The sequence below is a fragment of the Chrysemys picta genome, chromosome 3 (assembly GCF_011386835.1).
Source record: "Chrysemys picta bellii isolate R12L10 chromosome 3, ASM1138683v2, whole genome shotgun sequence".
NCBI lineage: Eukaryota > Metazoa > Chordata > Testudines > Emydidae > Chrysemys > Chrysemys picta.
In genome coordinates, this window is record NC_088793.1 from 94,472,893 (window position 1) to 94,496,261 (window position 23,369).

The 23,369-nt window shown below is 39.1% G+C and overlaps 1 protein-coding gene across 20 annotated transcripts in view; it reads left to right on the top strand.

Moving 5' to 3' along the window:
* The window catches only part of HSF2 (heat shock transcription factor 2), a 39,624-nt gene extending 16,925 nt beyond the window's left edge, over positions 1–22,699 (top strand). For 6 of the 20 annotated variants that reach the window (XM_065588459.1, XM_005280176.4, XM_065588454.1 and 3 more), the window contains 12 exons: positions 1,452–1,560; positions 1,722–1,849; positions 2,664–2,788; positions 8,511–8,586; positions 10,072–10,133; positions 10,294–10,378; positions 11,052–11,221; positions 13,190–13,459; positions 17,219–17,324; positions 19,608–19,661; positions 20,939–21,017; positions 21,458–22,699. In XM_065588459.1, coding sequence (XP_065444531.1) covers positions 1,452–1,560; positions 1,722–1,849; positions 2,664–2,788; positions 8,511–8,586; positions 10,072–10,133; positions 10,294–10,378; positions 11,052–11,221; positions 13,190–13,459; positions 17,219–17,324; positions 19,608–19,661; positions 20,939–21,017; positions 21,458–21,747 — 1,554 coding nt within the window. In that variant the 3' untranslated portion in view covers positions 21,748–22,699. Of the gene's footprint in view, positions 1–1,433; positions 1,561–1,721; positions 1,850–2,663; positions 2,789–8,510; positions 8,587–10,071; positions 10,134–10,293; positions 10,379–11,051; positions 11,222–13,189; positions 13,460–17,218; positions 17,325–19,607; positions 19,662–20,935; positions 21,018–21,457 lie in introns of all 20 variants that reach the window. The other 14 variants (XM_065588455.1, XM_042847811.2, XM_065588460.1 and 11 more) reach the window with 5 other exon arrangements.
* Positions 22,700–23,369: the final 670 nt, after the last annotated feature.

The window sequence follows — 23,369 nt, forward strand, 5'->3', positions numbered from 1 at the left end:
ATGTATTTTTGTATCGTATTTTAAATGAATTACTTAGAGCTCTGTACTAACATGCCTTGTAAGGAATCTGTTTGTTTGCCAAAAAAAACCATTTCCTGAATCTTTCTTTTTGTCTGTATTGTTACAGACATACACGCTGACAGGTATCTTGAAATAAATTACCAAAAAACCTGAAACTGGGGTGATTATATTATTGTTTTGACAAAGAAAATATGCAGAATTTTAAAATATTGTGCACAGAATTTATAACTTTTTTTGGTGCAGAATTCCCTCAGGAGTAATTTTTGCAGTTTATATTTAATCATATGAAGCATGAGAGAGTACAAATTAAATAGAAAACAACAAACATCCTTAACACAGTGCGTCTTGCTAGCTCGCTCTTTTTTGGGGAACTATTGCTGTCTAGGCAAGCAGGGTGTTCCCTGCCTCAGGCAGGCTGTTGCATGCTGATCGGTCTCTCCCTCATGCAGTCACTTCTCCAGTTTTGTGTGACTTTTCTCTTTCCACCTTTTCCTGTCTGGCTCCCTCTGTTTCTGTGGTTTACTATTTAAACCTCGCCTTTTTCCTTGGCCTCTTTTGTCCTGTTCCTATCTTCCCCCATTCCCTCCAGAGGGGTAAGATTACACTAGTTTTCCAAATATGTAGCTGCTTTTTTTTTTAAGCATAACTTGTATGGTCTAAGTACTATCATTAATCTTAAGTATTCCCCATTGTCCTTGAGTGGTGTGAGGCTGCTACAGGTCCTATCAGCAGTGGTGGATCCATATACATAGAGGCAGTCATGATTAAGGCTCTCATTTAGTCACGGATGGTGGGCAGTCCTGGAATCCGTGACTTCCAGCGGCCTCCGTGACTTCAGCCTACGGTGGTCGGGAGCTGCAGAGTTCCCCACCGCTAGGGCAGGAAGCTGTGGGTATCCCTGCCACCTCTGCCAGGACCAACCCCAGAGCGCCCTACTGCTTTGGGCTGCTACGGGTGGTGCGCAGCTCCAAGCTGCTGTGGAGGAACCCAAGCTCCTGGCCCCCATAGACAGCAGGAACCCCCGGAGCTCTCAGCCCCTGTGAGCAGCGGGGGATGCCAGGAACTGCAGGCTGCAGGGGTACCCCGCACCCCCAGCTGGTACAGGCAGCTCCTAGTCTCTGCAGTTGCCCCACTTGAAGTAGCGTGGGGATTCACAGATCCCCATTTTGTCAGGGATATTTTACGTAAAAGTTAGGGACAGGTCACGGCTTCCATTAATGTTTCTGTTTTGCCTGTGATCTGTCTGACTTTTATTAAAAATATCTGTGACAAAATCTTAGCCTTACTCATGATGCAGCAGTTTGCATAGTAAAGTTCGTAGTGTCATGTGGGGAAAAGGATATCCTCTCATAAGATGTTATGTATCTATTGTGCCCCTTTATAAAAACAGATTTTTAAAAATTAAATACAAGATGTGCTCTTCGTTTTAGAATGGCCAGAGTTTCCTGGTGTTGGATGAACAAAGATTTGCAAAAGAGATTCTTCCTAAGTACTTCAAGCACAACAACATGGCGAGCTTTGTGAGACAGCTAAATATGTGTAAGTTTTTTAGCATAGCTATCTTTCTTAAAACTATTTAAGAATATCCTACTTTTTTTTTTTTTTTTAACCCAACCCTTAAAAATGGGTTTGGGGGTTGCGGCAGTAAAGTTCTGAATTCTGTAGTGTTTTCTTTTCTTCATGGTTAAACTGTTTTTCAGATGGCTTCCGTAAAGTAGTCCATGTTGACTCTGGCATTGTCAAATTGGAACGGGATGGTCCTGTGGAGTTCCAGCACCCATACTTTAAGCAGGGCCGTGATGACTTGTTGGAGCATATTAAAAGGAAGGTGAGTGAAAGGTCGTACAAAACACATGGAGCATTGACTGCTTTTAGTTAGTCTTGTGAACAGATGGGGTGGGCATGTCAGTCAGGCACAACTGGCTACTGTTGACACAGAGGCCTGCAGTCATAAAGGAATTTTGGATTTTACTTTTAAAGAGAAAATGAAATGAATTGCACTTCCAAGTAATCCCCCTTTTTGTTTTTATTTATTTTTTTTATGTCATTCACTGTTTGTTTATCCTTAACTATTATTCATTATAATAAATCAGCAGCCCACCGAAGGGGTGAGAAAATTACAAAACAAATGTATTCTTAATTTTTTATAAAACAGTTGCCTTTTTTTTGTTGTTGTTCCAATTACAAATCGTACTATTTTGATCTTGCATTCACTAATATAAATATATAGCACAGTTTACTTAACTTTTTAAAAAACCATGCAGCGCTTCCCCTGGGGAGAGGATGTTATGTATGTCACTTAATATGATACTGGAAGGTGCTATGTAAGAACCTCTCTAGAGTAGAATAGAACTGTGTGTTTATAAACCTTTGACTTTTTTTAAATACAAGTCAAGTATGATAAAAGGGAGAATACTGTAGATATATAGTAATTTTACAATTTTAACTTTCAACATGCCCAGTTATGTAGAAATTATTAAAATATATATGATGACATTGCAGGATAAATAAAAGAGAATGATTTCTAGTGCCGGTTATTCAGCCTGTTTTATAAATACCAATTTCTTTTGAGTAGTAGGAGAGAAATCACATTTAGCATTCAGAATTTCATATTGCATCAGGGGGTTATTTTACTTTTAAAGGTTTCCTCTTCAAGACCTGAAGAAAATAAAATCCGTCAGGAAGACCTGTCTAAAATCATAAGCAGTGCTCAGAAGGTGCAAATTAAACACGAGACCATTGAATCCAGGCTGTCTGCCTTAAAGAGGTAAATATTACTTTGTGAGAGAACTGTTAACTTGCATTAGTAGTCACAAATAGCACTAAGTGCAATGAATTTGATCTGTTTGAAGTTGCAAATATAGTAAGAAAGACATTGGTGTTTAAAGTCTACTCTTTGCATGTGTCACTGGGGCTTGATTGTGAGACTGCTGCAGTGTATAAAAGTTCTGTTTTTTGCAAAAAGATCAGATTTAATTTTAAATATTTCTCATGTTTGGGAAGGAGAGTTTAAATGGAAATAGAATTTTTACCGAAATAAAATGTACACAGCTTATTAGCCATGTGAGTTGGTGGTTGAGCAGTTGTCTGGGAGTGGCAATTAAACAACTTGATGATTACAGTTTTAAAATACTTAGGATGAATAATCAGACTTTCCCTTCAAAATAAAAGATTTGAAAATTAGTGTTATGAAGTTTTATATTGTAGGTAGTGATTCTGGTGCTCCAGTTTGGGAGACAGAACAAAATTTTTGTGGTACAGTCCTACCAGTTATTTGAACGTGATTTATTTAATTTTTTTATTTCACTCCCCCACTGTTAAATTCCCAGAAAGATGTGCTCTACTGATGATTTAAAAAAAAAAAAAAAAAAAAGTTTGACTCGGAACACCCTTCTGAAGTTTTTCTGAGACCCCTAGTATCATGCTGGAAATTTGGATACTACGGTTTAAACAGTTCAGAAGTTTCAGCTACTTGTTGAGCAATAGTAAAGCTTTTCACTCTAAATAGACTAGTCATTGGTGCTTCTGTTAATTTCTACAGAGATTAAAATAGATTAGAATTACTAAACCCCTAGCAACCATGAGTGGGAATACTATAGTTCTTAATACCTGATATTTACACTCTAAAAATTATTGGCAAAAGTAATTTGGATAGCTCTGTTTGGAATTAAGAAAATAAGACTGGCTATACTGGGTCAGACAAATGGTCCATCGAACCCAGTATCCTGTCTTCAGACAGTGGCCAGTGCCAGATACTGCAGAGGGAATTAACGGGGCAATTATCGAGTGATCCATCCCCTGTCATCTAGAGTCCCAGCTTCTAGCAGTCTGAGGCTTGGGGATATCCAGAGTATGGTGTTGCATCCCTGACCATCTTTCCTGATAGCCATTAGTGGACCTGTCGTCCATGAACTTATCTAATTCTTTTTTGAACCCAGTTATGCTTTTGGCCTTCACAACATCCCCTGGCAACAAGTTCTACAGCTTGATTGTGCGTTGTGTGAAGAAGTTCTTCCTTATGTTTTATTTAAACCTGCCACCTATTAATGTCAGTGAGTGACACCTCTCTGGAGTGGCTCATCACTGAGAGTGACTATCTCAGGACAGACTGTCAGAAAACAAGGGCAGACTTTCCAAACTGGTGGTATGTTCTATAATTAGATTTCACCAATCTACAAATATGCACTCCTGGATCACTATACCCGTCTTACCATGGAGTCACAGACAGTCCCCTTGGGCTCTCCAGCCTTGCCACCCAGACAAACTGGACTTAGTGATAATAGTTACATAAACCAAAAATCACACCTCATCAGGTTACCCAATTACAAAGGATCAGTCACTTACCCCAAATTAGTTGGTATGTCAGATCTTACACCAAAGACACTGCTGGCAGCCAATTCTGTAGTAAACTAACTATAGGTATATTAGCTTTTTTTTTTTTTTTTAAGAATGAGTTATTGAGAGGTTAAAGCAGATAAGATAGAATAACAGGTGAGTCAAAGTTCATAAATCCAGAAAGATAGCAGAGATGTAGTTTTTTGCCAGTTTCCCAAAAGTCTTTTCAGGGCTGCCCAGAATAATTCTGGGGATCTGTCGTCTTCAGTTATTCTACCCTGTTAGAATCCAAACAGTCCAGAGATAAAGGATCATTTCTTGAAATCAATTTTACAGCTGCTTTTTACAGATAACAATCTGACAAGGGCTTTTATTCACTCCATGGCCACTTAGGGCTGGTCCACACTAACCCCCCAGTTCGAACTAAAATATGCAACTTCAGCTGCGTGAATAACGTAGCTGAAGTCGAAGTACCTTAGTTCGAACTTAAAGGTACTTACCAAAGGTCCACACATGGAAGGCAGGCTCCCCTGTCGACTCCGTGTACTCCTCTCACAGAGCAGGAGTACCGGCGTAGACGGCGAGCACTTCCGGGATCGATTTATCGCGTCTAGACAAGACGCGATAAATCGATCCCAGAAGATCGATTGCTTACCGCCGAAGCCAGAGGTAAGTATAGACATACCCTTAGTTTGAAATTAGCATTTCCTGTTACCATCCTTAAGTACTTGATTAGCATTTCACACGATCTCTGAGTAATTTAGTTAGTTATACAAACATTTGCATGTATGTAATAGCAAACAATAGGATATTTCACTAGCTCTTATTAATTGAACACCTGAATACATTTTTATATTAACACACACTTTAATCTAGGGTTAGCTAATTACTGGAGTATACATAATGTAAACGTAATTACAGGGGTATATGCAATGTAATACTATAGCTCTTACATAGAGGATATATATAGTGAAAACACTAACATTAGCATCTCTTTTGATCTCTATTAGTTATTTAATAGTTAAAAAAATTAATCGCGATTAATCGCCGTTTTAATCACACTGTTAAACAGTAGAATACCAATTGAGATGTATTAAATATTTTTCTACATTTTTAAATATATGGATTTCAATTACAACACAGAATACAGAATGTACAGTGCTCTTATTTTTATTACAAATATTTGTACTGTAAAAATGATAAAAGAAATAGTATTTTTCAGTTCACCTCATACAAGTACTGTAGTATAATCTCTTTATCGTGAAAGTGCAATTTACATATGTAGATTTTTTTTGTTACATAACTGCATTAAAAAACAAAACTGTGTTAAACTTTAGAGCCTGCAAGTCCACTCAGTCCTACTTCTTGTTCAGCCAATCACTAAGAGAAACAAGTTTGTTTACGTTTATGGGAGATAATGCTGTCCTCTTCTTATTTACGTCACCTGAAAGTGATAACGCATTCACATTCTACTTTTGTAGCTGGCATTGCAAGGTATTTACATGTCAGATAGGCTAAACATTTGTATACCTCTTCATGCTTTGGCCACCATTCCAGAGGACATGCTTCCATGCTGACGACGCTCGTTCAAAAAATAATGCATTAATTAAATCTATGGCTGAACTCCTTGGGGTAGAATTGTATGTTTCCTGTTGTTTTACATATATTTCATGTTATAGCAGTCTCAGATGGTGACCCAGCACATGTTCTTTATTTTAAGAACACTTTCACTTCCGATTTGACAAAATGCAAAGAAGGTACCAATGTGAAATTTCTAAAGATCACTACAGCTACCCAAGGCTTAAGAATCTGAAGTGCCTTCCAAAATCTGAGAGGAACAAAGTGTGGAGCACGCTTTCAAAAATCTTAAAAGCGCAACACTCTGATGCGGAAACTACAGAACCCGAACCACCAAAAAGGAAACTCAACCTTTTGCTGCTGGCATCTGAGTCAGATGATGAAGATGAACGTGGGTCGGTCTGCACTGTTTTGGATTGTTATCTAGCTGAACCCGTCATCAGCATGGACACACGTCCTCTGGAATCGTGGTTGAAGCATGAAGGGACATGTGAATCTTTATCTGGCACGTAAATAACTTGCTACACCCCCATTCTCACTTTCAGATGACATTGTAAATAAGAAGTGGGCAGCATTATTTCCTGCAAATGTAAACAAACTTGTTTGAGTGATTGGCTGTACAAGAAGTAGGACTGAGGGGACCTTCTAGGATCTAGTTTTACATTGTTTTATTTTTGAATGCAGTTATTTTTTGTACATAATTCTAATTTGTAAGTTTAACTTTCATGATAGAGATTGCACTACAATACTTGTATTAGGTGAATTGAAAAATACTGTTTTTTGTTTTACAAAGCAAATATTTAAAAAAAATAAATATAAAGTTAGCACTGTACACTTTATATTCTGTGTTGTAATTGAAATAAAAATATTTGAAAATGTAGAAAATACCGAAAAATATTTAAATAAATGGTTTTCTATTGTTTAACAGTGCGATTGTTTGTTTTAGCTGGGAGCTGCAAGGACATGCGGAGCTGGGTAGGGAGCCCTTGCCAGCCTGCCAATGCCCCCCATCCCCCCGCAATCACCAGTGGGGGTTCCGGGCCAGCACCCGCGGGAGTCCCAGACAGTTTCTCTCCCCGCTCCCTCCCCCCAAGCACCCCTGGTCTCCAGTCCAAGTTTTAGTTAGGGGTACATAATAAGTCATGGACAGGTCACAGGCTCTGAATATAAAAGTCCAGTCGGCAAACTGGCAATTTGAGATAGACAGCTGCTTATATTCATGTGGGCTCATATTCCCTTTGACTACTGTCTATGCCCCCAGAAATTTTTTTTTTTTTTTTTAAATCTTTTGAAGAGCTACTTAATTTAGAGAGATTACACTATAGAATAATAACTGAAGGGAATGAAGGCACTCAGATAATTTGATGAGGGAGGATATCTGTTTTTGGTTCACTGGTAGTTCGAAAGAAGAAATAAAGGGTTGAACAGAAACTGAAAATTCCCAGAAAAACTTGGGCAAATTGAAAAACTCAGCAAATTTTGTTTGGAGTTGAACAAAACATTGTTTGTCCTGAAATGAACCATTTTGTTTCCAGGCAGCTTTTAGCATAAAAACAAAGGAATAGAAGGGCTAGAATGACAGGAGGAAGGTGGTATTGCCTCTCATAACCTTTAGCTGTCAGTGGCTAGGGCACTCACCTAAGATTGGGAGACATGGGTTCATTTCCCCTTCAGCCTGATATGGAAAAGCAATTTGAAACTGGGTCTTGGGTATTGCAGGAGAGTGCTCTATCACTAGGCTATTGCATATTCTGTTGTGGATCTGTCTGTCCTGTTGAAGCTATTTCACAGTGTATAAATTCATTATTGGATCAGGGACATATACGTGGTCTCCCGTCAATGTGAGTGCCCTGACCTCCAGGCTAAAGAATACTCACTCTGTCTCTGGCCCGGTGATTGTTCAGGTATCTTATACAAAGTGGAACAGCTTTGACAAGAGAGTTGAGACATGCCCACTCCATGTTGTCCAGTATCCCAGGGGTTAGGGCACTCTCCTCTGGTCTTCCACACCGCAGTTCAAATTCCTAATCCACATCAGGCAGAAAGGGGAACTGAACTGGAGGAGTCTCCAATAGCCCAGACAAGTGCCCTAACTGCTAGGCTAAAATTTACAGGAGAGGCATCGGTGCCACCCATGCTTCTGGCTGAAATTATTTAGGTAATTTGCATCAGAATTGTGAATAGCTTCGTGTTGACCGAAATAGCATTTTCTGGCAAATTATTTTTTCAAATTTTGCCCAGCTCTAATCAGACCATTCCCATGGGCTGCTTTGGGTTCTGTGTAGGGTGACCAGATGTCCCTATAAAATCGGGACAGTCCCAATTTTTGGGTCTTTTTCTTATATAGGCTCCTATTACCTCCCACCCCGTCCTGATTTTTCACACTTGCTGTGTGGTCACCCTAGTTCTGTGCTATGTGACTTTCTTCCAAGGTTACTGCCAATGGTACTTCATAGGAAGGATGTATAGCTTTGTGAAATGTCTTTATGAGCCTGTATTACATTAATACTGTTTCACAAAAAATAAGGGCTTCTTAAGTTTGAGTTTAGCTTTCTAAATCACTTTTGTTGAAACAGGGAAAATGAATCTCTTTGGAGGGAAGTGGCAGAATTGAGAGCAAAACACTTGCAGCAGCAACAGGTTATTCGAAAGGTAAGACTTCATTTGTGGATTATACAGCTGCTTCTGTCTGATTAGATCTATTTTATGTGCACATATGACTTATGTTGTCCTTACTCTGACTACCTCAGTACTATGCTATGTGAAATCTAGTTTTCTTCAAAATAGCCAGATCTTTTAATCTTTGTAAAATGAGCATTAACTCAGCATGTGGCAGTCTATAAAGACACGGAAGGATTACAGGGATGACATCATGTTTGCCTCTTTACTTTCCTAGGAAAACCCTCTCCAGTGCAACTCTAAATTGGCTTCCTTCCTTCCCTCCCTCCCCAGTTTTGGAGATGGCCTCCATTGGCAGAATTCCCCAGCAGAATTCTGTGTGAATAACTTGCTGCACTAGCAGCATTTCAAGTGATTAAATTCTAAAATACATTTTAGGAACAAAGTAATGTTTTTGGTCACTTATTAGCTGATGTCAACATGACATGGTTTGTTGATGCTCAAAATGAAATACAATTAAAAAGTTAATTTGAATTAAGCCATATAGTACGTAGTTAAAGATTTAAAGATATAGTTGTCAACTGAAAAAGCTACAATGGTGGACAGGATTTTCCAAGGTCTCAGGGAATAGGGTTTTTGCTTTTGTAGAGGAAGATCAGTAGATTTGGTGGTAGGTAGGATATAGAAGCAAATACTTTATTGAACTTTTATTTTAAAATATTTAATTACAAAATTAGTTTTAAAATACATTAATCCTCTCTTATCAAAGTATTTTGTTTGACTGTTTTTACAGCATATCAGTTGCCTAACTGTAGTCTGTAACCTATCATTTTAATCAGCTTCTGTACCAGATGACTGTAGGATAGCTAATGTGATGCCAATTTTTAAAAAGGGCTCCAGAGGTGATCCTGGCAATTACAGGCCTGTAAACCTGACTTCAGTACTGGGCTAACTGGTAGAAACTATAATAAAGAACAATATTGTCAGACATATAGATGAACATAATTTTGTTGGGGGAAGAGTCAACATGATTTTTAGTAAAGGGAAATCATGCCTCACCAATCTTCTAGAATTCTTTGAGGGGGTCAACAAGCATGTGGACCAAGGGGATCCAGTGGATATAGTGTACTTAGATTTTCAGAAAGCATTTGACAAGGTCCCTCAACAAAGACTCTTACGTTTGTGGAAGATTTAGATTAAATCTTAGGAAAAAATTCCTAACTGTAAGAACAGTAAGACAATGAAATAGACTGCCTAGGGAGGTTGTAGAAGCTCCTTCACTGGAGGTTTTCAAAAGGAGGCTCGATAGCCATCTGTCTTGGATGGTTTAGGCACAAATCCTGCATCTTGGCAGGGGGTTAGGCTAGGTGACCTTTGCAGTCCCTCCTAAGTCTGTGATTCTAAGTATGGTAAACTTTGTAGTTTGTACTGCTGTGGGCTACCATTGTTTTTTGTTTTGTTTTTGTTTTTTGACAAAACCTGGCATGGTAGTGTTTACTTATCTTCCTTGTCTTGTAGATTGTACAGTTCATTGTTACTCTGGTGCAGAATAACCAGCTAGTGAGTCTAAAACGCAAACGGTAAGTACAGAATTGAGGGGGTGGGGGGAGGAATGTTGTAAATGTTAACCAGCTAATACAGGTTTCTTTTGCTGGGCTGTTTTTCTCTTTAGAAACCTTATTCATGCTTTAGTAGTGTTCATGCAACTGACTTTCTCTCCCCCACCCCCCTTTGATTTAGGCCACTACTTCTGAATACCAATGGACCTCCAAAGTCCACTATGTTTCAGCAGATCGTCAAAGAATCAGCTGACAAAAACCATCATGTAAGTTCATTTTGAAGTGGACATTATTTGTTCATGTGGCAACTGGAGGGATGGAAAAAGGTAAACAAGTATTAACAGGAGTGCCCTATAGTGGCTGTAGTTGTGCTGTATTTATCAGCTAAAAGTGAGGCAAAAGGGGGAGAGAAGAGTGTTCTGAAGTGAATAGCAGCTGCATGCCAATGAACTACTTTCATGGCAGATTAGGATTCATAGTTAAACTGTTTCCATTGTAATGTGTGTGTAAATTTCCAGCTCTTGTTGTGACACTGTTCTTGTGGATTTACAGTGCTGATATATTTTTGTATCACTCTCCAAGGTTTTTGGCTTATTTTGTTTTACACTGTCTGATCCTTGGTTGGATTATAACTGTTATAATCATCTTTAACTACTTTCCCAAAATAAATTCATCACTCAGCAAAATTTACAGCTATATGCCTAATTGTTTAAATGTTCTGTTACAAAATTATTTATGCCAAATAATTAAAATATGAATAAAAATCTGTGTGGAAAAAGTGTCGTGTGTCTTAAGGGTTTTCCTAGGATATCTAGAACTTTTTTTAAAAATTAGGTATTCAGTTAAGGCTCTTAATTGAAGTGTTATATTTGGGTCTGATTTTTAGTTTGGAAATTTGGTTCTTTTTCTTTATAGTAGTTGTGCTTTTATAATTCTCAGGTACCACTCAGCAGAACTGAGGGACTGGAGCAGAGGGAGCAGATTTCAGATGACATAATTATTTATGATGTCACTGATGATATTGGTGAGGAAGAAAATACTATGGGTGAAGAAGAAAGTGCTCCCATTACTCCAGAAACAAATGAGGATGCTACGTCAGACTCTTCCAAGTAAGAAATGTTTGTATGAGTGCAGAAGGCACTCAGCAGTTCAGTATAGACAGGGAAATCCTAACCTTAAAATCTAATTCAGATCTACATAATACAGTTGAGATATATCTTGTATAATTCAATTTCAGTAAAGGAAGCAAGTTACTGAAAGTTACTATACATATGCAAATCCTTTGCATTCCAGGCCTGGCTTCACAGGACAATTTAGCAGTTGTAGCTTAGTGTGGCTAGGATGAGAATTCAGCTAAAATAAAATATTTTAAAAATGAAGGATCACTGGGGCACATACTACTTTTCTAGAAGTGCCATCTGTATGCTATTCTCATTTCTTGGTCTTTACTTCCTTAGCACAAGCTTGGAACCCCCCTAGTTTAATGTTTTTTATGCTGTTGAAGGTAGCTGTCCTGCTATCTCTGCCAAGTGTAAATGTTGCCCTCTGAACATTTCAGGCATTTTTTGCTGACTGCAAGCCGCCACCATCATTGATTTCTTTTAGAGACTGGAAGTCCTCCAGCCTTCTCAGTTCTATAGTTGAAGAGGAGTCTTGTGTGCATTCTCCCCATTTTACTCCTTAATTCTGTGCTATATATGTTACCTGTTGTCCACACCTATGTTTATAGTACACTCTCAGGTACAAGCAGGTGATCATCCCAGTCCTTCTGGCTCAAGGATTGTCTCCCAATGTTACCCTTGGTTTACACTGCATAATAGTGTATATTTTATGCTTTATGGATTTGAAATCCAGATTTTGTTGTCTGAGACTTAAACCACTGATTTGGTTTTGGCAAATTGATGCTTACTCCTCCCCTCACTCCCCACAGAAAAATGACATTAAGTGGGAGTATACATCAGTAATTTAAGGGTTTAAACTACAACAATAAGATTTTTTTATATATATTTAAAAAGAGCATTAGAAATTCAGTAAGTTTAGAGTGAAGATTAGTTTTTAAAAAAATACCCATTTAAAAGTGTGGCATTTCCTTAATACTTTAAACACTTGTGAAAGTTGTGTTTTCTCCCTGGCATCATGGAGGGAAATGATGCTTCATTGTCTGTGACCTGCTGCATAATAATGAGTTGTGGGTGCTAGAAGGACATTGTGAGAATTGTGGGGCAGGGTTTTTTCATTTCTGGGATCCTTTGCATAGGGCCAGGAGAGCATCAGAATGCAGTAAAAGGGGAGAAGAGTACACTTCCCAGGATTCTATTAGCCCTTGCATCTGTGAGACTTAAATGCTTAAACTGCCCAATGAGCCTAATTAAGCTCATCAGCCATGACAAGATTGGCTTTTCTTCACCAGCCCCTTCAGTTCCCATTCTTAATACCCACCTTCTCTCATAACCACCTACTGGCATTCCTCTCAGTATTTTTTTGTTTTGTTTTTCTCCTGGTCCTGTAAAACTTAATCCTCCAGAATCAGAAAATAGTAGCAAACAGGCATGACTCAAAATAAAACTGGCTTTGTCTAGCCTGATACCTTCAGCCTTTCTAGTTCCAGTCCAGAAGAATTAAGATTCCATAATGATTTTGAAGTATTTAATCCCTGGAAAATGCCCTATAACTGTCCCCTAACAAGCTTCATCTGAATGTGAAGCTTGGAATTGTCCTTCTAACCTACTTTGCTGAGAAAGTTGTATTAAAATGTAAAACAACAGGGAAACTTTAAAACCAAGTATTTTTGATTAAAGATGGTTGTTAGCTTCTTAATCTTCATTTTTCCAATTTCTTGATTCTTTTTACTGTATCTTAAACATGTTTTTGTTACTGCCATCAAAATTTGAGGAGATGGTGAGAGGTTAAAATGGGCCTTAAACTGGAAATCTAGACTCCCTTAACTAAAGAGTTAGCCACTATTTACATATTCAAAGTGCTTTGCAGCTATTTAATCCTTACAGCAGGACTTTGAAGGAGGTAGTTGTTGCCTCTTCAGAGTTTAACCCGTTTATTGTCTGTTTTATGTATTGCAGCTGTAGTCATTCTCCTGATATTGTAATTGTAGAAGATGATAATGAGGATGACAACATCCCTGTAATTCAAGGGGATAAAAATATCGAACCAATCACTATCCCAGCCAGTGATCCCCTCAGTCCTGTCAGTGACAGTGCAAGCCCCCTCATGTCTAGTGCTGTTCAACTGAACAACCAGTCAACTCTAACTGCAGAAGACCCTGTCTCAATGATGGATTCCATACTCAGTGAGAATGGTGTAATTTCACAGAACATCAACCTTCTTGGAAAGTGAGTAGCTTTGATGCTTTTAAAACAATTGACTAAATTAAAGTTGATACCTTCATATCAGCTGCCTCTTTAACTGTTTTCACTGAAAGACTCTTAGAGGCCCTGCAATGGATTCTTCAAAGTTTGTGCTCTTTTGCTGCTTTATGGCATATAAATAGTGTTCCACATTTTTCAGGTTTGTTTGTTTGTTTTTTGATTTTAAAAACACTCCAGGAATTTTGGGTGTTTATTTTCCAAACATTAAAACAGAGATGAAATTGTTTTTTAAAAACAATAACAAAAAAATCTGGAGAAAGGGAAAAACAAAAAAAACCTTTCATAATATGCACATTTTACTACAGTATAACTGAAACTTTTTTTATGTACAAAGATGCTTTTTGCTTTTCTCAGAGCTAGTAGTTTTTCCAGAAATCCTGGGTTAGGTATGCTCGCATAATTTTCTTCGAAGTATCCTCACTCATGTGGAGCCTCTTCCTGTCTTGGAGGTAGGCCAACTTTGCAAATGAGCACTCTTCACCAATATATCCAGGGGGCACACTCAAAGCTTACCGTGCCACTTTGCTGAAGTTGGGAAGTGTCTTGATGACTTTTCCAAAAAGCCAGTACATCCAGTTTCACACTGTCAGGGTTAGGCACATTTATGTCAGTAGTAAAGTCCCCTTTCAGATTTGAAATGTCATCTTTAGAAGCAAATGGCTGGAACACTCTCTGGCATAATGGTCGTAGTCTATTGCAAAATTAACCTTGAGAAAGGGGGGGCAACACCTGTATGACATTCCAAAAAGAATCTTTGGCACCAAACACTTCAGGGTTCAAATTATGGCCACGGTCGTCTCCCAGTTCTCGCTGAGTACTGTGAAGGCTTTGAACTGTTTTTTTTATTTTTCTCAGGTTCCAGAATCAGAAGGATTTCCAGAAACAGCAGGGTTTTCTCACCGTATGTTTCTCCTGCAGCTTTTGTGCTCAATTCAGCTGAGATTTTGATCATCAGGATCTAGTAAACATCTGTATTAGCAAACACGTTGGCAGTAGTCGCAGAAAACTCCAGTGTTTTCTGAGTGTTCCACAGTGATTCCAAGTTTTCAACAACAAACATTGCCTGGGTGCACAGAATCTGGTGTCAGAGTAGCAGCCGTGTTAGTCTCTATCCGCAAAAAGAAGAACAGGAGTACTTGTGGCACCTTAGAGACTAACAAATTTATTAGAGCATAAGCTTTCGTGGACTACAGCCCACTTCTAGAATCTGGTGGTCATTTTGGTTGTCAGTTTTTTCAGTGTGTCTGCTTTAGAACCAACAAACTCAGGATAATCTAGAGACACATTAGCACAGTTCACACATTATTTACATGACAAGCAGTGAAGTACAAGCTCATTCACCGATGTGGCACAGCAGGAGTAGGTAATCCGCAGTCAGCTCTGCACTCATTTCGCACTATGTAAAGCAAAGTCTTCAGCTTGTTCGCATTTTTGAAAATGGCCCCAAATCCAGTGATCTAAGATTTCACGTCCTTCATTTCTTCTGTAGCAGTAGCTGCTGACAGAACAACGGTAGTCAGATGAGCAGGACAGGTAATACGTAGCTGCTCCGGTTTCCGATTGAGTTTAATCTCCCATGCAAACTTAGCCATGTCGGAAGCAGAATCTGTGTTTATTGTGGCCACATTTTCCAACATTTGTTGGTACATTTCAAACATGTCAGTGAAATAAAAAAAAACAAAAACAAAAGGCCAAGAATTGGATAGGCCAAAGCATCAGACTTGTCAAAAATCAATGTAGACACCACGTTTCCATCAATTCATTCCATGTGTTTATACACTAAAGCATTGTCATTTTTCTTTTAGATACTTATGAGTGAGGTTGTCTGCATTAGGAAGGGTTTTTGCTGCTGTGGACAGTATTGTCACATAGTCACCAGCAGGCCCCTCTGCAATTAACAGCGGTTGTCCAGTGAAACAAAGAGCATGCACAAATTCATTGACATAATTGTGCTGTCTCTTTTCTCTTTCATGGAAGCCTTGGTGAAAGCTCCTGATATTGACTGTTTATCCGGACGCTCACTTCCTTTAAGCTTCTTGTCGTTCGCTTTCAACATGCTCCTTTATTCTGTCAGCATGAACCCTGACCTCAGTACTGTAGTCCTTGCAGCACAATGCATCCTCTTCCCTTCCATCTTTACTCTTCTTGAAAATTTCTAAGCACTGATTTTCTTGTTGATATTCAGGCATATATTTGTGTTTTTACCCCATGTTTACCTTTTTTACCTTCTCTTTATCTGTGGAGGATAGATGGTTTAAACTTCGTGCCGCACTAAATAGAAGCAAAGAAATAGGCAGGCAACATCTTAGCACAATATTAACATTGTTTTTTTCTGACCTTCACTGTGTGCGTGCTGTGTTTTACCCTGCAGAACTGCTTCAATCTCAGAGCTGTAGGACATAACAATCGTGTAAAGCATTAGTGTTTAACAAAAATAAGTACTGGAGGGAGGGAGAATTGAGTGGATTGGATTGATACATGTGTTAATCAGTAAAACCTGAACTCCTTTAATTAAAAAAAAAAAAAAAAAAAAAAAGTAACTTGGTGAAAATGGGTTTAAAAACTGAAAATGCGGAATACTATATATAAAGAAGTTCTGAACAATATTTTTAAATATTGTCCTACATGTGTTTGATCATAGAAATATCAGGAATCCTGGTCTTCCCTGTTTTTGCTGGAGGGCTGCTCTTGGGAGGTCTTAAAAATATTTACCTCTTGCACCTTAATTTGAACAGTGGAGGTATTTGTTAAAATTAAAGACTTCCTTTATCCAAAATGTTACTTCAGTTAAATAGGTGACATTTTAAAATTTTTATTTGTTTATTAGTCTAAGATTCCCTTTTTACAAATGCTATATTTGCACTTTCTTTACTTTTGTGATGAGGGTATTTTACTGGTTCTCTGGTCATAGACTTCCAGCCTAGATAGACACAATCTGAATCTTAAATTTGAAACGTCTTTGTAATGTGTATTTTGCTCTTTCAGGCCCTCTTTAGGTATCATAAAAAATCAAACAAGGGCACAAAATCAGTCCCTCCCTCCCTGCAAGGTCACCTTAAGGATGGTGGTTTTTTTTTTTTTTTTTTTTCTTTAAAGCCTCTGACAGACCTTTATTATTGCACTCTAAAGGTGTGATGGTTTTTTTTTTTTAATGGTTTAAGTTAAAACAAGCTAAAGGCTACTACATTTTGTCTTTAGGATATATATTGTATAGCAGAGGAAATAACTTATTTACAATGTTAGTTGCAATCAGCACTTGCTGGTGGAATTTTTTTTTAATTGTCTTATGAATCATTTGTGCATTCTTCCGTTTAATCCCCATATGCAAACACTTTGTACTGTTACCTTGTAATATAAAAGGATCTACTTCCAGCTTTAAAAATAATTCTAATTAACTGAAAGTGAATTCTGCTCTTCTTTATTGTGGAGACAGCAGCTTTGCGAATGGGTCACAGCCTGTTGCCTTCCTGTGCTGTCACAATGTAAAAAATTGATTTGTGAATGTCAGATGTATAAATTGACAATCCTGTCAGACATTCTTAACTGTTTGACACCAGGCAGAGAGAAATATCCTGTCAGCACTTGCCAGTGCAGTTTTAAACAAGCAGTGATGATGGTACTGTTGCATATATCTATTCCAACGGGTGATTTTTTTTCACCTTGTCAGTAGAAGTGTCATGGCTATTTCAGAACACAAAATCCTCTTTCTTTTCTATCTTCCAGAGTTGAGCTATTGGATTATCTTGACAGTATTGATTGCAGTTTAGAGGACTTCCAAGCCATGCTGTCAGGACGACAGTTCAGCATAGACCCAGATCTTCTGGTTGATGTATGTATTTCTAGTAACTTCCTCTGTTTTTTTTATTTTGTAATGAACAAGATCATTGAGGATGCAAATACACATTTCTCAAGAGGATATCTTAAAGCTTAATTTAAAATGTTAATTCAAAAAAGTTCATGCACCTTTTTATAAAGCCTGCACAATTATAAAATTTAAAATCAGAAGACTCAAACATTTCTAGAGTTATAATTTAGTCTTATTGCTCATCCTGTATATTGCATACTAAAAATGTTAACACACAGTCTTTATAACAAGGAAACCACTATGCAAAGGTTCGGTCTTCAAAATAGCAGAATTAATATTACTGTAGAAATCTCTTGTATTTCCTGATGCTTATTTCTTTAGCTGTGCCACATGGACAAATGTGGTAGTTAATTTTGTTCCCTTTTTATATTATAAAAAAAAAAAAAAAAAGTGGGAGTGGGGGAGGAAGGAAACACAGAGTAGTGCATGCTTCAGTACTGGTGTAGTGCTTCAAATGCCCCTGAAGTGCTTGCTCTTTTAACTGCTACACCAATTTATGTATGTTTAGTAGAAGAACTGGTGCTGTTGACTAGAACTGCATGTGTACTTCCATGAAGTTGGCCAAAAGTGGATAAGGGAACAAAAGTTTGGCTTCAGGCCTGATCCATGAGGTAGATTTTTCTAGCACAGTGGTTTTCAAAGTTTGGGTCGCAACCCAATACTGGGTCGTGGAATGCAAGGCAGTGGATCACCTTGCTCAGCACCCAGGGACCCTGGCAGCCGGCCAGTAAAAACTAGTAGTTCCTACCTGTTCTGACCCCACACTGCACCCCAGAAGTGGCCAGCAGCAGGTCCAGGTCGTAGGCAGGGCCACAGAGCTTCATGCGCTGCCCTTGCCCTGAGCACTGACTCCGGCCAATGGGAGCTGGGGGGGCAGTGTTTGCAGGCAAGAGCTGCGTGGAGCCACTTGCGTGCCTCCGTCTAAGAGCCAGACCTGCTGGCCGCTTCTGGGGCGCAGCGCGGTTCGCGGTGCCAGGACAGGCAGGAAGCCTGCCACTGCATGCTGGCTGCGCCGCTGACCGGGAGCCGCCAGAGGTAAGCCCTTGGCCCAATCCCCAGCCCCAGCCCTGAGCACCCCCCCCCCCAACCTGGAGCCCTTTCCTGCACCCAAACCCCCTCATCCCTGGACCCACCCCCAGAGCTTGCAGCCCAGAGCCCTGACCCCCTCCTGCACCCCAATCTCCTGACCCAACCCTCATCCCCAGCTCCGTTGGGTCGTGGGCATCAACAATTTTCTTCAACTGGGTTGCCAGAAAAAAAGCTTGAAAACCACTGTTCTAGGACCCGCTTCGTAAATGGGGAAGCAGGGACTCTGATCTGAGTCTTTATCAGACTCTCAAGGGCCAAGTGTATACTGGGCCACAAAATTTTGAACTGAGTATGTATTCTAGTGGTTCCGAATTGTGCCTGAAAATGACACACTTGGAGAGGAGGAAACAGAAGGGAATAAGGTGACTGGAGATCCAGTTTTAGTGGCTGGTGTCCGCCCGTATATATTGAAAAGTGTGCTGTTCAGGGAAAAACCTATGCATGCCCAGGCAGACGTTGTACAATTGTGAATTCTATGTTAGTGTTCATAGGTTTAATTTCCAAATGAAAAGTTTCAAAGTTAAGCAGCGGGGTAGAGAAGAGTGGAATTTTTTTGCCACATTCATAATTCAAATGAATGAGGTGACTGCAGTTTCAGTCCACCGGTCCTTAGTTCTCTTACCTATTATTCCTTTTCAGAGTAGCAGCTGTGTTAGTCTGTAACTGCAAAAAGAACAGGAGTACTTGTGGCACCTTAGAGACTAACAAATTTCACGAAAGCTTATGCTCTAATAAATTTGTTAGTCTCTAAGATGCCACAAGTATTCCTGTTCTTTTTATTATTCCTTTGTATCATTCCTCTCTAACTGGTCAGCTGTTTGGCAGTTCACACTTTTCTGAATATGATGTTTCTGAAACTGGAGGACTAACATACAGCAATGTTCTGAGCTAGATATGGTACAGACGTTGCCATGGTGTGGGCGTTACCAGTGCCCTGCAGTCTCAAAACATAGCAGTTCTACTCCACAATTAGGCTTTTCCTTAGCAAACGTTTTGCACAAAATGGCAAACTTTTAAAAGGGGACCCAGTCCTGCTCAGATTCTATAATATAAACAATTAATAAAGTATAGTAAAATATTTACACCCATATATTTAGTGACCTATACTTAATATATACCAACATTTGGAATTTTAAAACTGTGTTTTGTCTTGTTCAGCTTTTTACAAGCTCCGTGCAGATGAATCCCACAGATCATATCAGTAATACAAAAGTAAGTTCCAAAGCCCACAGTAGCGAGAAATACAAATACAGGGTATGCTACACTTGCAGCTGTACAGCGCTGTGAGTTAAACCCACCTTTGTACAGCTGAGTAGGGAAAGCGCTGCAGTCTGTCCATGCTGACCACTGCCAGCGCACTGGCGTGGCCACATTTGCAGCGTTTGCAGCTGCATTGGGAGCGGTGCATTATGGGCAGCTATCCGAGCATTCATGTGGCTGCAACGTGCTTTTCAAAAGGGGGGGGGGTGGAGTGTGACAGGGAGTGTGGGGAGAGTGTCAGCACGCTGCCTTGCAAGTTCTGACCCCCCCCCCCCCCCCCCCGCTCCCCCTGCTTCTCATTCACTCACTCAAAGCAAACCGCAAAATGTTTGCTTTTTCTCTCTGGCATGGAGCTTTGAAACGGCACTTCCACAGATCGCAACAATGAAAAGAGTGGCCACTTGATAAGGGGATTATCACAGTGCAGCAAGTTAACTCCTCGTTCACACTGACACCAGGGAGTTGTAGCCACTACTCTGCATCTCTCATTCCTCTCGGGGAGGTGGAGTACCTGCAGCGCTGTAGCCAGGGAGATACAGCGCTGTACGTGCCTTGCCAGTGTGGACAGAGAGTGAGGTACAGCGCTGTGGGCTGCTTTATTGCGCTGTAACTCGCAAGTGTAGCCAAGGCCACAGTTGGAGGTTGGTGAACAACTTGTCCTTTAGCTGTGTCCATTACTGAAGTGAACAAACATTTTCATATTTTGTTAATAAAACCTCTAATTTGGATGCAAAAACTACAGTTGAACTTATTCCTATTCTGCTTTGTAGCTGGAAGGGAAAAACAGCACAAATTGGGGGAAGGAGTGGATGGATAAAAGTTTATACCATGCTCATCACCATGGTATCTAGGGGAAACATTTTTAAAGATGAGGAAAGTGAAACTAGCGCCTATAGCAGAACCAAGAAGAGAAGCTAATGCTCCTCCGATTTGAGGTCTAACTGTAGAACAGTAATCCTCCCTAAATGTTAATCTGTCTCAGTTCCTACTTGGATGGTACCACTGTTTCACTTCATGTTATTTTCTAGACCAGCATCCATTAAGCCACATGAATAGTTGCCATACAGTTGTAACATCATGTTTTTACAGGCTAGTGCAGGTTATTTTAATAGTTAGTTAGACTTTGTCAAGATTCGTCAGTTGTTACCTTTTTGTTACTTATGCAGACTGGGTTTTTTAAAGCCTGTTTCAGATTAAGTTTTGACTTCAATTTCTTTTTTCATTTGGAGACAAAAGGAATAGAAACTACAAAGAGTAATGGACCTCAGCCTGCTTCACAGGACACACAGAGTTCTAAGCCCAAATCAGGTTAGTACAGCGAATGGCATGGCTTTCTTTGCAGGAAGAGCTTCATAGTTGTTCAGCTGAAAAGATGTAAGAGGAAAAATTGTGAAGTTCTTGTTAAAACAAAGATCCTGCTTAGTCAGGTCTTATCTGCTTGATTGCTTCATGCTGATAACTATTTTGGTTCTTGTCATGTTAACTGTGAAGAATTTGCATTGCACCAGATGCAAAGACAAAACTGATTAAATGTTGGTGTTTCCGACAAATCTGAACAATACATTGTTTACTTTGTTTCTTGCAACACTTCAATAGTATGCCCAATTTTTTTAAAAAGTAACCATTTTTGTTCAAAATTTTTTATAATGTGGTTTGCTTTGTAAAAAGTACACTAACATTTTTGGAATTAGGACTGTGCATATAAACTAATAGTGAGTTTCTGAAGTATTATTTTTCTTCCCTTGTAGATAAACAGCTCATTCAATATACTGCCTTTCCACTCCTTGCATTCCTTGATGGGAGTCCAGGTGCAACTGTTGAGGGTGGAAATTCCACATCTGAAACAATGTCCTCCCTAGACAAACCCTTAGAAGTGGATGAGCTTCTGGAAAGCAGCCTGGACCCTGAACCAACTCAAAGCAAGTTAGTGCGGCTGGAGCCACTGACTGAGGCGGAAGCAAGTGAAGCCACACTGTTTTATTTATGTGAACTTGCTCCTGCCCCCATGGACACAGATATGCCATTCTTGGATAACTAACATAGCAGGAACTTTGTATATATTCATCAAAACAAACTATTTATTTAGGATATCATTTGGTATCTTTCTGGGTTTTTTGGTAAATTCTTTGGTTATTATAACCAGCTATTGTGGAATCTCTCTCCTATCCTTCTCCCCACAAACTGCTCTTTGAATATGTGTAAGTAGTTGTGTACTTATACAAGACATCATAGACCATAGTATGACTTGGTATATGCGACTAAGTTACCAACCTTTTTTAATTTGTCAAATATTTGGTATTTATAGAGAATACAAAATATCCCAAGTAATGAAAATTCATGTCAGAATGACTGTTTTACACTTAGACTTTTTGGTTCTATGTATGATTGAGTAGAATAACTCTGTATTGTGTAGAACTCTGAATGTTTTCTGTATTTTGGTTTTCTATTTTTACAACCTTTTGTTTAAAAAATGTTTTTTGGGGGGTGGGGTGCATCAAGACCTGAGTTGAGCTGTATTTTTTTCTGGTTGAATTGGGAACAAAGTGTCTGTTACCTAGTTGACTCTTTGGTTCTGCCTTAGTTTTTTCAGTGAGTGTAATCATACATGACAGAAGAGAAATGGAAGTTTTTATTTATTAAGACAGGAGCCACTTGCATGCATGAGTTCTAACCTGAACCATCCACTTTGATAAAATAAATGTTATCTAGGTGTGACACTTGTTAGAGGTCATCTTTTACATTGTCTACACTTTGAGTCAGTGCTTAGAACATATTTTCAGATGAACTACTGTACATGAAATAACTTTAATCCATGCTAGTGTATGCCACAAAAGACAGTCTGTTTTCAGTTTCAGAACAATTTTTTTTTAAACCAGTAATTGGGTAGGATAAATTTCAAGGTCAGGTCAGACTCTACCTGAGCTATGTATTAAGTGAAAGATGTACACTTTGCTGAGATAGTAATAAAAATAGGTTGTTTTGATACCATTGAGCATGAAATATGCTGTTTTTATATATAGATAATACTGTGTTCACTGTTAGGGATCTTGTAGCATGTGAGTTAAACACCTGTTTTCGAGCTACTTGAATCAGGCAGAAAAAAAATCTCCTTCTCACCAGTTTCTGTGCATTGACTCATCTTCTCCATCACCAGTAAACAAATGTATTGTAGATGTAGGGTACATCTGCTCAAGGATAAAATAGCATGGCTGGAGTTGGCTCAGGTCAGTGGACTTGAACTCATAGGGCTAAAAATTGGGCTTGGACTGGAGCCTATGCTCTGGGACCTTTCACTCTGAGCCTGAGCCAGCCAGCCATGGGGAGGGGGGTTATCCCTGTGTAGATGTAACCATAGTAACTGAGTATATTTTCATTAATGGAATTTGTAAAATGTATTTAGAAAGCTACTACTGTATACTCATTCAGAAGGCACTATCCTATTCAAACAAGTACCTTTTGGCAAGCATAGCAGTAAGTGCTCTTAATACATTAAGACCTACTGGTAAGTAAAAGTTCATATAGCACTTATTTTTTGACTAGCTGAGAGGAAACAGTCAACTAACATGGAAGCAGCTCAGTATATAGCACTCCTCACTATCAGAGGCCCCTGGCTTCACCTGTTGAGGGTGCCTCTATTTGGTATATGTACTGTTGTACCAC